The 18,848-nt window shown below is 36.4% G+C and overlaps 1 protein-coding gene across 5 annotated transcripts in view; it reads right to left on the reverse strand.

Moving 5' to 3' along the window:
- Positions 1-18,848, reverse strand: part of ARHGAP15 (Rho GTPase activating protein 15) — a 327,658-nt gene that overhangs the window by 278,120 nt on the left and 30,690 nt on the right. For all 5 annotated transcript variants that reach the window (XM_086750894.1, XM_086750893.1, XM_086750896.1 and 2 more), the window contains one exon: positions 1,962-2,036. In XM_086750894.1, the coding sequence (XP_086607020.1) occupies positions 1,962-2,036 (75 nt within the window). The remainder of the gene's footprint in view (positions 1-1,961; positions 2,037-18,848) is intronic.

Below are 18,848 nucleotides of genomic sequence, written 5' to 3' on the forward strand. Positions count from 1 at the left end.
CTATAATTTGTACTTATCTCATGCAAATTCCTGTCATGCATATCATTGCCATAGAAAACTCAGAGAAAGTATGTAGGGATTATTGTGCAGAGTCATGTCACTATTTATCTTATGATGGATGGGTGAATTACTAGAGCTAAAATAAGACTTAATCCCCATCTCCACCTACTTTTTTTTTTCTATCATACTTATTTTACATCTTTTGATATTTTTCTTCCCCTTCTAACCCTTTATTTTTGTAGCATAAAACTTCTGGTGCTTGGCCAGGGCCAGAGATGCCAAATAACACATGAGAAAGGTTATTCTTTTTCATATTTCTATCCATCTGGAAACAGAAATTGGGAGGAGCATTGGCTAACCATTCAAGTTGTTGATTGCTTCTCTGAATCAGACCCAAAATTTCATGCTTTCAAAGTTTACCAACAACCTTTCCCAAACTGTTGTTTTAACCAATCCAAAACTAAAGGCAATGTGATTTTCAACATCAGGACTGTATCACCTCTATTCTCACATTTTGTGAAGTTAAAAATTGAATGTGTCCCCAGAAGAGAATGTTGCTGCTCAGTCACATTTTCCTTATAACTGTCTCGAGCTAGAATATCAAATCCACTAACAAATGTTGGGCATATAAAATATCCTGATTTAAATTACATAGCTGAAATCTGTCATTAGTTATAAATTAAACAGCTCGAAATTGAAGAGCACAAAAATACAAATCTTGAGTTAATGAGACCTCTCCGTGCTAAGCAAAGTAACCTTCATATATACTGCTTTAATTGAATTAGTACAGGTGCTGTCTTTAAAAAAAATTAGCATGGTCTTTATTAATTGGTGATGTGCACAGTTTTCTCTGTAATTAGTATAAAAGGCATTCATGGATTTACAAAATGACTTTACCACAAAGATAAATCAAAAGATTTTTAGGATGATCCAAATATTTTTATAACCTCTGTTTGGAGTGCTATATTCCCCTTTTTTAACATCTGTTAACATTCCCTTTTCTGTTTGACGTGTTTTCAAGAAAATACTTCTAAGACATCTTGGAATCAGCTTATAATACTTCTGCAAATGGATGATATGAGATTAAAAATAATATCAAATATATCCTAATGATGTGCTCTGTTGTTTCTGTCTCAGTAAATATCATCATTTGTTGCTAAGCTGCTGCCCTTCCTGCACCTTTTCAACATATGGAAGGTTGAGAAAGTGACCCAAAGTGTCCTGTAGAATTAGTACAGAAATTAAAAAAAAAATGGAACAATTATGTGGGTTTTGTGTTATTTTTTTTAATTTACCTTTTAGAAGAATTTTAAAGATGAGAGTAGGTTTGTGTAAATATATGAGTTTCTAAATAATGAGAAAAAAACCTTATGAGCTAACAGTATTAGAAACTATAAGGAAAAGTAATTATCACTATATCAGACATAGGTTCTATAATTCTGTTAACCAGAGGAATTTGAAGATTCTGAACCTATCTAACCCTGAAAAGTTTGTGTAGGTAGAAGTACCACTGATGATAACACTTCTTTGATTACTCTGTATTTACATGTTCATTTTCTTTTACTAGAAAAACCTGTGCTTCTCATTCCCTCTGGATTATTTTAGTGTCAAGGAAAATTGTGCTAAATTTCATGATCACTTTTACTTATAAAGATTATTATTAATATTAAAAACTTCTTAATACGGAAAAAGACATGGTTGTGTTCCTTGATACCAAATATTAATACTGATGAAATATCAGTCTAGTACAACCGAATTAACAGCAAAGTCAAGCTATATAAATTGCTTTGTATCTAAAATTCTTCTTTTTATTGATTAATTCAAGTCCCTCAAATCCCTTAATATCTTGAGGCATCCAAATCCTCATGTATTTATTCTTTAGTAAAGCCTGTGTAACATTTACATTATAAACTTTTAAAATAACAAGAGTGATTTATCAGTTCTATAGAGCAATTGCTTACTGTGTGGTCCTGTGTACTGATGATGTCTGCAAGCGTCAAGTTATGTTGGGAGTGATTTCTCCGATGACGATTTACCTAAAAAAAAAAAAAAAAATTCAAGTATTTAAATTCAGAGAGTACTCAAACACATGCAGGTAAAGATGGACCAATAAATTTAATTACAGGGCAAGCACAGCATGCATTGGATGGAGTTTGTGGAAACCTGGCTTCTTTCGGTACTGTATTTCTGTGAAAATTGGTGGTGTCCTGAGTATTTGAAATGTATAGCTACTAACTTCCTCTCAAATCAATGTGTTTCTTTGTGATGTCACGTTGGCAAATTTACCAAAGATTAAAAAACTGATAATAATAATTTTTAATTGTGACTTTTCAATCAAGAATCTCAAAAATTGTTTAACTGGCTAGGTGTTCTTAAATCCGTTTTTCAGAAATGTTAAAGATTTTATCATAACCTCAAGGACATTAAGAAAGTCAATGGACAAACTAGAAAATAAGTGGGAATAAGCACATAATATATCTGATACGTTTAAACTGGTTTAAAGCTTATTTCTAAGCTCTCTGTAACTGGACACCACAGCAATATTGAACTCTTATTCTACAATTGTTCCCAAGTACCGAGTCCTTGATTTTCTCCATTTCTCTCTTTTCTAGGAGGAAGTCGGTATAACCATCTGTGACTTAACTCTGGAAAATGATTGTATTATACCAGAAATTGTCAAGACTAAATAAAAATTTCATCACAAATCAAGGGTTTGTCAGACCTCAATAGCATTTTACTTCCTTACAATTTTACAACAAAGAACAGGTCACTCAAAAGCATATGTGTGTGTGTGTGTGTGTGTGTGTATATAAAATATAACTTTTACTGTTTAAATTCAATGTCAATCAATAATAATGTAATTTAGATTTGGGATTCTGTAAAATTCAGTGATTATCTTCTTTTTTAACTGAAGCCAAGAAACAAACAACAAAATATAGTCTCAACTAGTTTTCACTGTGTTCATCATAATGCATTCTCTTTTTCCCCTATTAAAACAGAGTTAACCGAAAGTCATAATGTATTCTGTTTATATTTAAGTGTCTGAATATAGAAAATGTTCTTAATTAATCCAGAGGGCCACACTGAAAAAACAGTTAAACACATTATGATCCCATATTTTATCTCCACACATTGCTTTCATGTTTATTTGTAAGCACTAACATTTTTAAGCCTTGAAATCTATATCCTAGATATTGCTCTGCTCTCCTAGTCAGAGCTAATGAGCTTAATGAATTACCAGTTCTAAATTTAATACAAACATTTCAAAGAAAGAGATAAAACATCCTTCACAATTCAAAAGTTTCTCTGACCTATTTATGAAGAATATCACTTAACAATTTCATTAAGGGTGAGTAACAGCTGGTGACATGGCTGTGTCCTAAAGTGTTTTTCTCTCTTAATATTCTGCATCTTAAGCAATCGAGCTTTCATAAGAAATACTTTAGTTAGTGGCAGTCCCTCCTTTGGGGAGAAAAAAAATGTCAGACCACATTTTCTGTATTTTGCAATCTTGTTTTCAGGAGTGTCATGTTCCTGTTTTATTAGCATGGAGGGTAAACAAGAATGATTTGCTGCTGCTATTGAAAGAACTAAGATCGCAGTCTTTCTATATAGATTTTGGATGGAACTTAATATTAATGCAGGCAGAGACATGTATATAAATTCAAAATAAATTAATTCAATTTATCTTTATCTTTACTGTTCAATGACTCTGAAGGTTCTATAGTGCTCAAGAGTTATAACTAAACTATTCAGGTCTAGATCACAGAAAGTCTTTCTTACACAGATCCCCCATTTTAATTATTCTTTAACATACAACAGAGAGTATTGCCCAGTGATGCCTTCTAAAATATATTCTTCACTCATCCAAATTAAATAACAAGGCACACCACCACGCTACAGTATCTATTTGAACATTCAGCTGCTCTCTCCAGGAATCATACGTGTCTTTTGGGGGCCCTATATGCAACTTTGCGAAGTGTACAGCACCGATCAGAGCTTTCGGTCTGGTCTTTGGTTCAATGATCAGAGCATTAACAAAAGAAATGTTCACACTTAATATATACTGTAAAGAACATATCAGAAGCACTAAATCCATCCACAACCAAATCAAGAAAGGATATTGTAAAAAGTAATATCTTTGTAGTACTAGCAAGTTATTAGTGGTAACGTAATAAAAAGACAATAGTAATATTTCTGGGAAATATGAAAGGACTTAAAAAAAAATTCCAGCTATGAATGATATTATTTGCTTTAAAAACCTCTTCGCTGTATGCAAAGTAGAAGTGTTAAGGAAAACTACATGTGTACAAGGAGAAAGAGTAGACCTCTTACTTGAATATTTAAAGTGACACTTTTGCTAAAAAGGTGTTCCTCTTATAGGGCAAAAATAAAAGAAATTACATTATTTTGCAGCCCTGCAATGAGCAATTTCAGGCAAGCAAGTCCTGAAGCTCCAAAATCTGAATATCTAGTTACAGAAATACAAGTAAAATCCACTGTTACGTAAGCCAAGATCAAGCTTTTCTGGAAAAACACCCCAAATATTTGGCTTACAAACGGAATTAATGGAAACTTTACAAAGTTCTTACTCATTTCTACCAGCCTTTTGGTTTAGAAGTAGAACTTTAAAGAGAGAGAGAAAAAATCAAAACAGCTTGAAAAAACTCAGCAACAACAGAGGCAATACAATCTTTAAGACTGATTTTATAAAATTCCAGGAGGCCTTATACAAGGTATTCCATTCTTTCATTCAGCTTTTAATAGACAATTAATGAGATGTTTTGAGATTTTTCTCTCTATTGCTCTACTTGATTACCCTAATAAACTGAAGAAAAACGTGAATAATATCTGTCACAAGTCCTCTACCTCCCCTCCCAGGGTAAGATGAAAGGCAGAGGTTTACAGGAGAAGTTCATGAGATCCCTTTTTGGGAAAGGCAGCTTATCAGCAGTTTTCTGATTTGATGAACATTCTTCAGTCAGCAACAATGTCACCTGCAGCATTAAAAATCCAGTCTGTGAGTGCTTGCAAGTCTGTGGGCAAGTCTGGTTTTGTTAAATTCAGCCTCAGCAGCCACCCCCCCTTCCCCTAGCTAAAGGGTATCCATCTCCTACCAGAGTTATTCCAGCATCTAAGCACTAATCCGTCATCATCCTTTCTACAAAGGCGAAGCCTCCGTTACATATGCCTGGTATCCCAGTGTGAAGGGACAACCATCTGACAACTGCTGTTTTAACATGGATGAAGTCAACTACAATAACCTGATGTTTAATTTCATTTCTTCCTGTGTTCCCATTTGTTCTTTACATTCTTCCTCTTTTTGTGGGAATTCATCATAACTAACTTATTGCTACTCACTTCAAATAATGTGGTGTTGATTTTAAAAGAGACTTGGTAGACTGATTTGGATTTTATTTCCCAGTATGAGCATATTTCTGACCTAATTCATCTAGTCAAGGAGAAGAAGCATACTTCTATTTGATTTCAACCAAACCTAACAAAACCAACCAGCATTTCTCAAAAGGTCCAGACAGGTTACTCTAGTGCAAAGTGCAGACAATTAATTATTTCCTGAAACATCATTCTGAATTCACTTGTATCCCTAAATAATTAAGATAATTGTAAGACATTTCTGGGTGGTTTCCAAGATTATCAAAGAAATCATTCACCACAGATTGACTCCACTAAGGAGAAGGTCCTTATATAGGTTTTGTTAGATTTCTACCAAGAGATGTCACTGTGTTCATACTTTGACTTTTCTTTTTAAGGGTCTCATTACAGATTTGTTTCATCCTACTCACACCGCAATCATGTATGTGGAGATTCCTTTATAAATACCCAAAAAAAAAAGAGAGAAAGACCCTACTGCTGAGGGCTTGTTCCTGCACGATGCCCCGCTCTGGACCTGATCCAGCAAAGCACTCTCCTATGGGTTTAAGTGTTTTTCTGGATCAGGGCCAGAACACTCAATTCTTTATACGATCGAACTTACTGGTGGGAGCTTGAAAGTTTGCTTTCAATAAAAGGACAAACTAGTCACATAAACTTTTCTGAAAATCATTCCCTCAGCTGAGAAGGATGGGTGATACCTGATTTAGCGATGTCTGTGGTCATTTCATTCCCAGTCACTCCCATACTCAATGACAGCTTGTAATTGCTTAGATAAAGAAACTTCACAAAAAGATATCATAGCGTTTCTTAATGGCCCCATCCCTTGAAAGACATCTAGGTGATGGCAAGAAAAAGGGAAATCCCATAACATTTCACTCACGGCCATGCTTAAAGTGATTTTTTTCATTTTAAAGACCCAGTCATGGGTAGTGATGGCAAGTTATTATCCATAAAAACTATTTGGAAACAGCTCAGCTGTGATATGATTCCTCTTCTGCTGCGAAAGGCATGGAGAGAATCCCTGGGGGCTCCCCACTCAGAGGTGCTCCTTTCTCATCTCAGAAGACAAGGGTTCTTGGTCCATCCTCAAGAAACAGAGGCTGTCAAGAAACAGTGGGAGAAATCCCCTTCCCTGCCCTGACCCAATGCTGCGGATGCTCTTGGTGCGTTAGAGCTGTGCTGTAGCTCAGCCCAAGACCCCATTCAGCCCTAGAAAAAGCTCCTCGTGTCCCCAAGGGCTCTTTACCCCCCAGTCGTGGCCACTGGTGTTCCTGGCTCACTCTGGAGCCATCCTAACACCGTTCTCCAGAGGGTTACATTAGAATCACATGGGTTTGGGGTTTTTCTCTTTTTTTGTTTGGTTGGCTGGGTTTTTTGGGTGTGTGTTTTTTTTTTTTTTTCTCCTTGCTTGCCCCAAAGGGATTTCTTCAGAAGAAAACTTAAAGGAAGTATAACATAACATTAACGTGCTCTGATTTTTTTTTTTTTTTTTACCCCCTAGGGCTTGCAGAAAAAGAGAGAGAGAGAGGTAAGAAGCGCTGTTTCAGTCCTGCCCCCACCAGCCCACATTTGTTCCGCACCCTCCCTCCCCATCCCCAGGCCCCTGAAAACTCGTTACCACGCAGGTGACCAAACGCTTTGCTGGGGAATAGGAACTTGCATGGATGGAGCTTTTGTGTGCTGGCTGCAGACCAGATAATCTCTCTATGCATCATTTAATAAGAAAACCACTTCACAGCCCTTAACAGGCTTGAGTTTGTTACATATGACATACTCTCAGCAGAATCTGCGGACCGAAGTCAGTGGGGGAAAGGAAAAAAAAAAAAAAAAAGAAAAAAAAAAGAAAAAAAAAAAAAAAGAAAGCAGGATTGTGTTGCATTCCCTCTACACGTCTCCCTTTGAGAACACTGCCCTCTACACTCAGTTCAGATCTCCAGAGCCTGTGAAAATAATGATAATGGTTTTGCTTCCCTTGACCTCTTGCTCCCTTATAAATCAGAATCCTATAGACCTTTCCCACAGTGCGAGGGTCCTCCTCCGCGTTCGAGCGGGTGAAGGTAGGTATTTTATATCAAGGCAATTTAATCACATGGGCGTGCTCCCCCGCTTCAGAACTTGCTGTAGAGAAGTGCTGCAGCGCTTTTACCGCAGAAGTACCTCGATTCATTCAGCCACTTCATTCATGGAATAAGAGCAAAATAATTATCCAGATTCTAGTTTAACTTTCAGCTGGTGCTAAGATAAATTGATTCTCTGTGATCAGAGAATAAATAATCATGAGCTTGATCAGCAAGCATGGTCTGTTTGAAAATATGTCACCTTCTTTCCCCAAATTTTTGGAGGTGTGTTCTAAACTTGAGGTATCCAATTTGGGCTAATATTTTAACTCCAGGGACAAACCTACATCAGGCAGCAGGAACTTTTCTCCATTAGTGGCTTGCTGCTTCTCAGGAGCAGATTTTCCCTAGGGTTGGAGCCCTTTTGTTGCTCTCTAGCTACTCAAATGAACTCTGAAATTTGTCCAATTGATCCTTGCTTTGAGGGAGCCCCATCTGATGTAGTTGGCTTCGTTTTCAGCCTTTTCAGGAGTAGGAGATCTGCCAAAACCATATGTGGAAGAGGAGACAGCCACAAAAGGTTCTTACCATCCATACACGTTGGAGAAATCCTAAAACTGCTCTAAGTTAGACTGGGGGTCGCTCAGATTCGTGTACCTGGGGATCAAACTATCACAAAGCCACCAAGCATCGCCTCAAACCGTCAGGATTTCCATCTGGAAATCTAACTGGAACCTGCTCTCAAAGCTTCAGTACACTTGAATTGTATTAAATATAATACTCCAATAAAGAACATATCATCCAATAAAAGAACATTTAAAGAGAGGGTTTTTTTATATATTTGTACTAGCCTTTTCTGTTACAGCCTGTAATATGTAACGAAATACAGCAATGTACACACTGTGTCAGTATTCATCTAGCCATACACAAAAATATATATTATAAAATTAAATATGTTGATAATTTGCCTATTCAGATTTTTCTGTCATAATGAAGTTGTTACTTTTGGTTCACTATTATATTAGAATATATTAACCTTAAGTACTGCACGTGCTTTGGTAAAATTACAGATGAGTAGTGCACCAACAACAGAGGAAATAAGGAGTAAAAACAGCAGGAACAAAAATGCCACAGATACCAGTATTTCAGTCATCTTTGACATCTATGTCTGCAGAAATTTGTTCTTTGATGCTACGTCTATAAATGGTAAAAATCTAAGTTAACAGAGACAGAGAGTAATGACAGGTTATCTTTTCATGTCTCCTTTGGATTTTAGAAAAATAATGACAATAAATGCAAGAATTCTGCTGTGACAGAAAACTGTGTCAGCAACTCTGACCTGAAATTGCACCCCAGAATGGTATTCTCAGATCGAGGGGAAAGAAAGAAAGAAAGAAAGAAAAGAAAAAAAAAATCATTAAAACTTAGTAAGTAGATCTGAAAAAAAAAATCCGGAAGAATTGCCTTTACAAAATCCCATCCAGCACATACACTACAATCCAAATGCACTCAAAACCTCGGTCTCTCCTGAAAGGAGCATCCTAACAGAAAGAGCATAATTAACATTGATGTCACACTCCTGCAAGTCATCAGTTACTGTATACCATATAAATACCCTTATATAAAATACTATTAATATTCCTAGACAAACACACAGTCCTCTCTACTGGACTCTACATTACTGCATGTCTTTCTCTTGCCTACCTAATTCTTTCTCTCGGATTTAAACAAGCCAAAAACTCACCTTATGCTACTGCAGAAGCAATTTTTATTTTTGAAGGTTAATCCAACTCAGCAGGATTTAGGGATGGCACTTTTGCTTGGTCGTAGGCATGTTGGCTCAGGCCAGACAGCTGTTTGGACATTCTCCACTGGGAATCTTGCCCTCAACACCCACAGTTGATGCACATACATGGTCTACTGGCTGCCTACTTCCATGCCCATCTGTTCAGATGGCATGTTGCCCACTCACAAGTTCGCTGGATCCTTGCCCTTAGTGTGTAGATGCCAGGCAATGATGGGCTTAGATGGGCAGCCTGCAAAATACTGAAAGCGATCATTTTTTTCCTGTAGGAAGTCCTTCCTCTGCGATAGCACTGAAGCATGGACACCACATGCTACCCTACACTTAATAACACCTGTGGACACATACGTGCCAGAAGTACAAAGGCTGGGGGGGAATATACCGGGGGGTAAAAATACAAAATGGAATGATACAAGGAAATTGCAAAGATTCTTCTATAAGAATATGCTCTATATAGTCAACAGCAGTGGAGGGATACCCAGGCTAACTTGAAATAAACTGGCTTAAGCATCAGAGCAGCACAGCCATGGCCACATGAACCAGAACACAGCCTAGTTTATACTGCTTCCTGGGCTAGCCTGCTTCTGAAACCCAACTTATCTTAAAACTACCTCAGGCATCGTGCATCACTCAGTGATCATAGTACATAAAAATCGAAGGCAGATTGCACTGAAAGCAGTGTGAACCAAATCCAGACCTGTCTAAAATTGTTTACCTTCAATGTGTGTTCCATATATATCATACTGCAGAAAATATTCCATGGTTAAAAACGACACTAGTAAAAGTAGATAATAAAAAAAAAAAAATCATTTGAACAAAGATCCATTTTAATCTGTGTCATTGCCCTCTGAAATAGTAACTGAGAAAAAAATTACTTGGTAACAAGAGATTCTTTGTATAAAAATAGTAGTCCAAAAGTCAACCTTATTGCAGATACTTTAGGACAAAGCAGAAATGTTAAAATTAAAATTTCATTTTCTCCCCAAAAGTAGTTTGATTAACAGTAAATCAACACATAATAATAATTTTATTACTTTAAATAACAAGCTGTTTAAAAGTAATATTTTTGTTAACTATTCCAAAAGAATGTGTTTTATTAAAACTGTAATTAAAATTATTTGAATAATTTTATATGTGCATCTAAATGCCATGGTATTTTTACCAACCGTTCATAGTCCATTAGCTGTCCTTCATACACTGCATAAGAGTCATTAGAAAAGTAACATACTATAGTTTGTGCTCTTTGATGGGATGACCAAAACTTTTAAGAGAAGGAGGGAGAAGAAAATCAGAGATCTCTGTCACAGAGACTGTTTCCAATAGAGTCTTCCAAGACTCCTCCTTTCTGCCAACACTCTGATGAACAATCTATCACACTTACAAACACTCATGGAAAATTAATAAAATGAATTGCAAATACCCGTAGTGACAAAATAATTCTAACAAGTGTTTTACTCTTTTTTTTTTTCTTCCCGTGCCCCTTGCTGAGCGCACCCCAATACTGCTCTAACGATTACGTACACTTGCTAGCAGGCTGAAAAGAGATACAAAAGCTACAGCAAGGCTGGATGTGGAACCTGGCTTGGGGCTCTCATCTAGTCAGCAGTGGAAGCCTGTGCTCGAAGGCACATTTAAGCTGTGTCTAACTTAGTGTTTACTCTGGGGTGACTGGATTTGAGTGTGGTGCCCCTACCCTAGAGAACTCTTTGCTGCGCGGAGACATCAGTCTTGTCTTTGAGCATGCTCCGCCGAATCAGTCATGTGTGACTACTTGATCTGTTTTGGTCTGGACGTGTTATCAGATCGTTGCGTCCAAGTTGCACAGGAGCAGTGCCAAAAAAGTCCTGGCTCCAGAATGGAATCAGATTTACAAGGAAAAAAAGGCCAAAAAAGTCTTTATGAACATCCAGTGACAAAAGTCAAAGAGCCTGAATAAAAACTATTTACTCTGACTTCCAAGTTTAGTTCAGCTTCTTTAATCTGAAGGGGAAAAAGCCACTAAGAATACAACTTCGGTAAAAATTGGCAACATGGAGCTAAAACATTGGCTTTTACACTGGAAAGTACTTTGTTTTTGTCAGTACAGGAATTTTCACAAAGTGCATTTTTAATGTGATTGGAAGGAACATCTTCTAATACAGGTCATGGCTGAAAACCCCATAGCTAAATCTTATTAAAAACTATTCAGAGATCCAAATTAGAGACTGTAATACAGAAGCACTTGGATACTTGTTAAATTGATAATATCTGGATGGCCCTCTAACTCACCATCTGCTCCCCCTTCCCTTCGCACTAATAACCTGAGTAAGCTTGAGAAGGTTGTGTTTTTTTTTTTTCCACCCTTGTTGACTCATATTAGTCTCTAATATTATCACAACCTGTAATCCTTTATAAAAAAAAAAAAAAAACCAAACAAAAAACACACCAGCATAACTTATTAGCATTGTTCAGAGGACCAAAGTGCATACACAGCAGAAGAAAGAATGAGTCAAAGTTTTCAAAGGGATTTTCCCAGGTGCCATGATAAACACTAATATGAAAGAAACAGACTAATCAAAATAGTAACTGGTCTACTTCAAGTAGCTTTTTCAGCAAATAAGTGATTTTGCAAAGGTCAATTAGCAGGATGACTCCTTCCTATTCTGTTTGACATCACTATATTCTGCTAGGAAAAGAATGAAAATATTTAAAAGCTTAACTTTTCTTCACTCTTCCTTTGAGATTTCCCAATTTTATGTTTAATTACAACCTCACAGCAAGCCAGGTAGGACAGCAGCGATTGCTAATACTGTTAACTGGCTCTGGGATTCTCCACTTGCAATTTGCCCTCATCTCACACAAAATTTTTTTCCTAGCACTTTTGCCAAAATCTGCTGACACAGTAGAAGTACTATAATGCAAAGGTCAGGCTGTTGGGGTTTTTTTAAACACCAAAATTAGTTCATCAAATTCGTATTGGACTTCAGAGTTCTTGATTTGATTCTTTATCACACAGGCTAAAAAGAAAAAAAAAAAGTAATCCATTTTTGTCTTGGCTAAGTAAGAACTACAATTGCAAAATGCTATTGTATATATTTCTTAAGTAGTGTTTCACTACTTAGAATCATAGAATCAGAATAGTTAGTATTGGAAGGGATCTTTAAAGGCCATCTAGTCCAACCCCCCTGCAAGGAGTAGGGACATCTCCAACCAGATCAGGATGCTCAGAGCCCCGTTCAGCCTGGCCTGGAATGTTTCCAGGGATGGGGCATTCACCACCTCTCTGGGCACCCTGGGCCAGTGTTTCACCACCCTCAGTGTAAAAAATTTCTTCCTAATATCTAATCTGAATTTAACTTCCTCTATTTTTAAACCATTACTCCTTGTCCTGTCACAACAGGGCCTGCTGAAAAGTTTATCCCAGTCTTTCCTGTCAGCTCCCTTCAGGTATTGGGAGGCCTCTACGAGGTATTTGCCATTCATAGACAAAGAAACATTTCAAATAATATGACACTCCCTTTTGTGCTCACTCTACAAATTGGCCTGTATACTGAAGAGAATGTGCAGGAGAGGGAAGTGCCTATTTCTGACCCAAGCACACTGAATCTCCTGGTTTCACTCTTGTGGCGTTACACTGACAGCAAACCACATAATGCTAATACAGCAGAAAAATAAAAGAACAAATGGAATTATCATGTTTGAAATTTCTGAAGCATCTAGACAGACTGGAAATTGCCCCTGATTTGATTTTCCTCATTCTGTTCTGATAGAGAAGTCACCTACCTTACATATAATAGAAAACCCTCAACAAAACAAAATTAGAATCATCTACTGCCATCCAAAACATGCACAGTGTATAAAGACAGTACTCACTCCAGGTATGCCACCAGAGAAGTCATTGACCTTATAAAGAAAAAAAAATATATATTTTTTTTTTAAATTAATAAAACCCAAACAAACAGCACCTCAAGAAAACAAATAAGCCAAATGTTGTTAGAAGCTTTGGTAGTAAATGAAACCAGAACTTTGACTGTATGTTTCATTGCATATATACTATGCTGTACATACACATAAACCACGCCATCAGCAAAGTCACAAATACACATCACATAATGAAGTGAAAAAGGCTTTGATTTATCACTTATGTGCTGGGTTTCTTCCTCTTTCATCCCCAGTCCAACGAAAGCTTTCAGATAGCACCTGCCACTCGATCTCTTTGCTTCTCCACCCCTTGACATGGATGAGGAATCAAGATGGCACAGTTTATAGAAATGTTTATATAAATATTTTATCCAAATTACGCTGGACTTAGCCTAGGAAATTTCTGTTTGATATCTCTCTGGAAGTGATCCATTTCTTATTTGAAGGCATGAAAAAATGATGAATTTAACAATTCTCTTGGTAGTTTCCCACTAGTCTTTGCAAAGTGTACTGTAGTTCTCATTTTATTTTGGGGGACTTCCAGCTTCCAGACGTTTCATCTTGTATTGCCTTTTTCTCCTACATTAAAGAACCGTTTGGTGCCCAGTGTTGTCCCTTAATGTAGGTAAGCAGGAAATCAATTGCCTTTCAATTTCTTTCGGATAATTTAAACATGCTGAGGTCTGTAGGTCCTTCGTTGGCAAGACAGTTTTCCTGACCTTTTTTTTTTCCTCTTCCTTGCATAATCTTAATTATTTGAATATCACTATTCTAATTTCCTTTTCATCTGTGCCACTGACAAACATGAACATTTGCTGTCTCTCTTCTTCATTATCACACACAAGGGTCAGCTCAAACTTTTTGACAGTGAAACACCCATAGAAACTATGTTTTGCAGTAAAATCTCAGAATATAGTTCCTAGTTCTGGGAATAGCATGGCCTGTGTTTCCCATGTATACATATATTTGGATAAATTAAAATGCACTTTCAGCCATTAAGCAATCCAGATTACTCTCTGCAAGTGCCTTTACCCAGACCTATTTGCCAGTCCATCAATCTTTGCTTTATTTTAAAATGTTGTTAGAACTGTTCTATTTACTTCCCTATCATGGCTAAAAAGAGTGATTAGTGTCGAGCTTAGTACTAGTCCCTGGAGAACAACTCTAAAAATTCACCCAGTTGATGATGATTCTCCAGGGACTACTTTCTGAAACGTGTAAATTAATCAGTTCTTAATCCATTTAACGTGTGCTTCACTGATACATCACACAGCTAATATTTAATCAGAATGTCACGTACTATTAAGTCAAGTGACTCACAAACTTTCAGTTTACTTCACAAATGTGGTTGCCTTTTTCAATGAGATTTGCATCAACAAATGATGCTTCTTTGTTTTTTTTTTTTTAAAAAAAAATTGGGGTTTATTCAGTTATGATGGCTGACATCAGTGATATTCCTAACTTTATGATTTTTTAATTAAACCCTGCAACAACTTTTCCTTTACTTCACCCAATACTCTTTTAGGTTAATCTGCCTATAAAATTTTCTAAGTATGCTATTTTCCCTTTTTCCGTACTGGTACAATGATTGCCCGTTTTGAATCTTTTGTAATTTCCACAACAATCCAGTACTTAGTTAAGATTGAAATCAACAGGCAAGAACCACCTCAGAAAACTCTTTAAGGTGCTAGCATGACATTAATTTAAGTTTCCTAACATTTTGCCAAATGTTCTAGTTTTTTTCTAAAATTAGCATCACTGGCAGATGCCATTCAAGATTATTTTAATCATTAATAGCATTGAAAGCCCATTATCAGTTTCTTGTAAGCAAATTGCATATGATTTAAAAAAAAAAAAAACAACAACAAAACCTCAAAACAACAAACAACCAAATAACAAACCCAAAACTCCACAAATATTTATTTACTGTTCCTGTTTTTCCTGCATCACTATCAAGAGCCGCATCACCTGGATAGTGTACCTGTAACAGTACGGCATTAGGCTGTTAAAATTGAAATTACTCCTGCGCACAGAGTTCAGAATGTAAAGAACGTGGAAAACTCCAGGAACCTATCACAGGTTCATAAAAGAGAGAACAAAACTATCTGAAATCTACAATTTCCACGTGATAAAATGGGGAAGCTGGTTTTACAGTACACTGCATTTTATACAATCACCTCTTCATCTATAAGGAAAGTCACCAAATCAAAAATGGGATAATTTGTCTCATTTATACAGGTGCACATACATTCAGAAAGGCAGAGGCAAGCTGGCATACTGCGTCATGCTGATTTTAAAAAAAATCTGCTTATATCTTCTTGCAGGTTTAAGCATATATATGTATTAAAGTTGAACATAATGGGTGATAAATTCCCCTAAATTATAATTCCTCCAGTAATTCATTACACATTGCCATAGAAAATAATTTGCAAACTATGTTCTGTTTATCTCCAGAAGTATCAAAATTTAAACAGTGCTTTGAATAAAAATCTTTAAATCTTCTAATGTCAGTATACAAAGGGCTATTCTCTTCCCAGCTGAGATATCCAAAATGCTGTGAATGGAGACTGACCTAAAAACCCTACTCCAGATTTGAAGATCGTCAGATCTATTACACAAACCCATCAGGCACAGATACAGTGGTTCTTGTAAATGTTCAGAAAAATTAGCATAAAGGCACATGGAACTCTAATAGGTGCTTAAGTACAACCAGTGGGAAGTAGAAATGGTGGTTTGTATATATACTACTGTGACAATCCATCTATTTATGGTGCAAATGCACACAGAAGCATGTAATGCTGATTTTTTCCCCCCTAAACTTTATTCTTTTCGTAATTACTGAAAGATTAAGAGGTAGTGAAATGGTATAGATGGACTTTTCTTAAAATTACTCACATATGCTTTGTAAGTGATGTTTTTCTGAGCCCGATACCCTCTGTTTTGTAGGTCATACTAATATCGACAGACTGTGCGGATACTGAAGGCGCTTGTCCTTTGCCTTCTGCCTCACCACATGATTGAGCATCCATATACCTTACAACCATACACCCTGTCGAGTGTTATTCTCTTACATATCACAATTTACCTCGCTTTCTCCACTCAAACACGCAACCAAGCTGAGCAACAAGCTGCTTCAGCTGCCATGTCATTTCAGTTTTTACACATCTTCTCTTTTTATGTGTGCTCCACATCTCTGTGATGTCTCATCTCGCCGTTCCACTGCCATAGGCTACAAGTCAGGAGCAAAGCTCAGGCTCAATGTCAAACAGAGTGAAAATGGGAAAATATCATAGAAGAGAAAATTAATGGGCACAAACACAGCTCTAAAACTTCCATCCTTGTGGGCTTTGCAACTTTCCCTCGTTTCTCGGCAAAATTGGAAGTAACAGTATTTGCGCAGAAAATGCCTTTAAAAGGTATTTAGCTAAGGAAAAAAACAAGTCTAAAATATTCACAGTGAAAGAGTTCTGCTTGCATATTAAGAAACAGATAAACCCATGAAGTGTGCTAACAGCCCTGTTTTATCTGAAGAATTAAATCTTTTTCCACTCCCCATTGTTTTCCTGCCTTTCCCCTTTCTTTACTTGACCATCATGGCTTGTGGAGGTTCGCATTTCCAAAAATGCCTAAGCAATAGACAGGCCAAGTCTAAGACACAGAAATGGACTCTGAGGCTGAAATCACAGCTTCTCTGCCTGAACCAAGACCTTTCTCTCATTTAGAACAGGGAAATTCCACGGTCAGACACATGTGAAATCCCTCTCTTGTCAACAGGTTCGCCAATTACGTCTTTAGACCAAAAATGTTACCTTTCATCTTCTAATTGATTTTTCCTGTAATAAATATTTTCGTTTTCCTAAGGAAATTATGATATTTGCAACCTACACTAAAAAAAAAAGAAAAGCAAACAAAAAAAAACCCCAAATACAAACAACTCTATAATCAAAAATCAATAATTTAAAAATGGTTGATTGTACCCACACTGATGTGGAGAGCAAATACACAGATATCCATAGCACGGAATCACGGTCTTAGATGTCATTAGTCATTTGGTTACTATGAAATCTAATCCACGGCCTAAGACTTTTAAAAATAAGGATTGTATATTTCTGTAAAACAGCAGAGGTCCCAGAACATACAAATATATAGGGAAAATGGGACTCTCTGTTTTTATTCTCACACTGTAGAATTATCTTCTTTTAGAAAATACAATCTTGTTCAGAATCCTCTCTCTCTCATCCACAGATGAGTTTATTTTTCAAAACATAGCACTCCTCCTCTTTTTCTAGACCCCCAAAATCAAACACAAGAGTAACTACTAATATGGCAAATATTAACATTAATATTTTATTGGGATACTTGATTTATCAGCCAAGCTATTAATTCAGAAGGTAACATTATGCTTTATGAGATCCTGTTTCTTATTGTGTGTAAACCTTACCTGAACGTATTATATGTAAGCTTAATAAACCCTTTCACTTTTAAATTTCAGTACTTCATCTTTTCACTGTTTGAAGCATATAATTAAAATTTTTGAACTAACAAGCAATAATTGAGCTTAATGCAAATTATATATATCTATATATATTTTAACATCTTTCAGATGATCAAACCAGAGTTGAAAATTAAAATGCCTCTTTTTTGGGGCTGCGTGCATTCATGATCCATCTTCAGTCTGTTTATTAAGTAATCATATCTGGGTACGAGTGTCAACACAATTTACGTTTTGAATAATGTGAAGCAGATAACCTCAATTAACAAGTAATTAGAGTCATTTTCCTATTAAGCAGTTTCCCTAATTGTTTTTGAAACCTGGAACTAAAATTGTAATAAATAATAAGCGGCCAAAACATGGCACTGCATTAGCTTAATCCAGGCTCTTCCAGTGGAGCCTGGGAAAAATGCAGCAGAAATAAGGGCTGAATACCCGCCTGATATTGAGAGAGCAGGGAAATGTTTTGTAGCTACGGATCTCTGCATAGTCTACTCTCTTCTGTCATTGTTTTGTGGGTTGTTTTTTTTTTCCATCAACATGATTCTCTTTCCCTTCCATCTCTCTTTTCACCTCCATGATTTCTTATATGAACATTTAATATATAAAGTATGAGACTTAATCATTACTGTGGATCAATTACAGCTTGTCAGGGAAAAGCCTTCCTACAGTGAACACACACACACACACACACACACAGTACCATCTCTGTTGAACTGCAGTTTATAGTAGTGTAAATGAAGTTGATACCTTATATTCTACCTTGCCAGCATACAATACCTCTGGTTATGCAAAATAATAAATATGACCTGGTTTTTCCAAATAGAACAATCTGTGGGTTTGCTGTTGGTCAAAAAAAAAAAAAATCCTTTGATATCAGTCTTTAAACAGATATATGTCCCATATCAAATACAATAAATGATCTCAGAGCACATTGAAGTTTCACACGTATTTCTCTGCTTACACTGCACGATCTTACAGAAAACACCTACGTTGCATTCTGTCTGCCACAGCCAAAAAAGGGGGAAAAAAAAAAAATCTATTTAAATACAAAAAGAAATCCAGCAGCTGCTCCTCACTCTAAGCCAAAACAAACAAGCAAGCTAAAAAGAAAAAAAAAAAAAAAACACAACAGAAAACCTACCCAAAAGTCCCAGGAAAACACACCAACCAAACCAAGTGCAATTATATGCTCTACACC

Source organism: Chlamydotis macqueenii, chromosome 6 (genome assembly GCF_036417535.1).
Source record: "Chlamydotis macqueenii isolate bChlMac1 chromosome 6, bChlMac1.mat, whole genome shotgun sequence".
In the NCBI taxonomy this organism is placed as follows: domain Eukaryota; kingdom Metazoa; phylum Chordata; class Aves; order Otidiformes; family Otididae; genus Chlamydotis; species Chlamydotis macqueenii.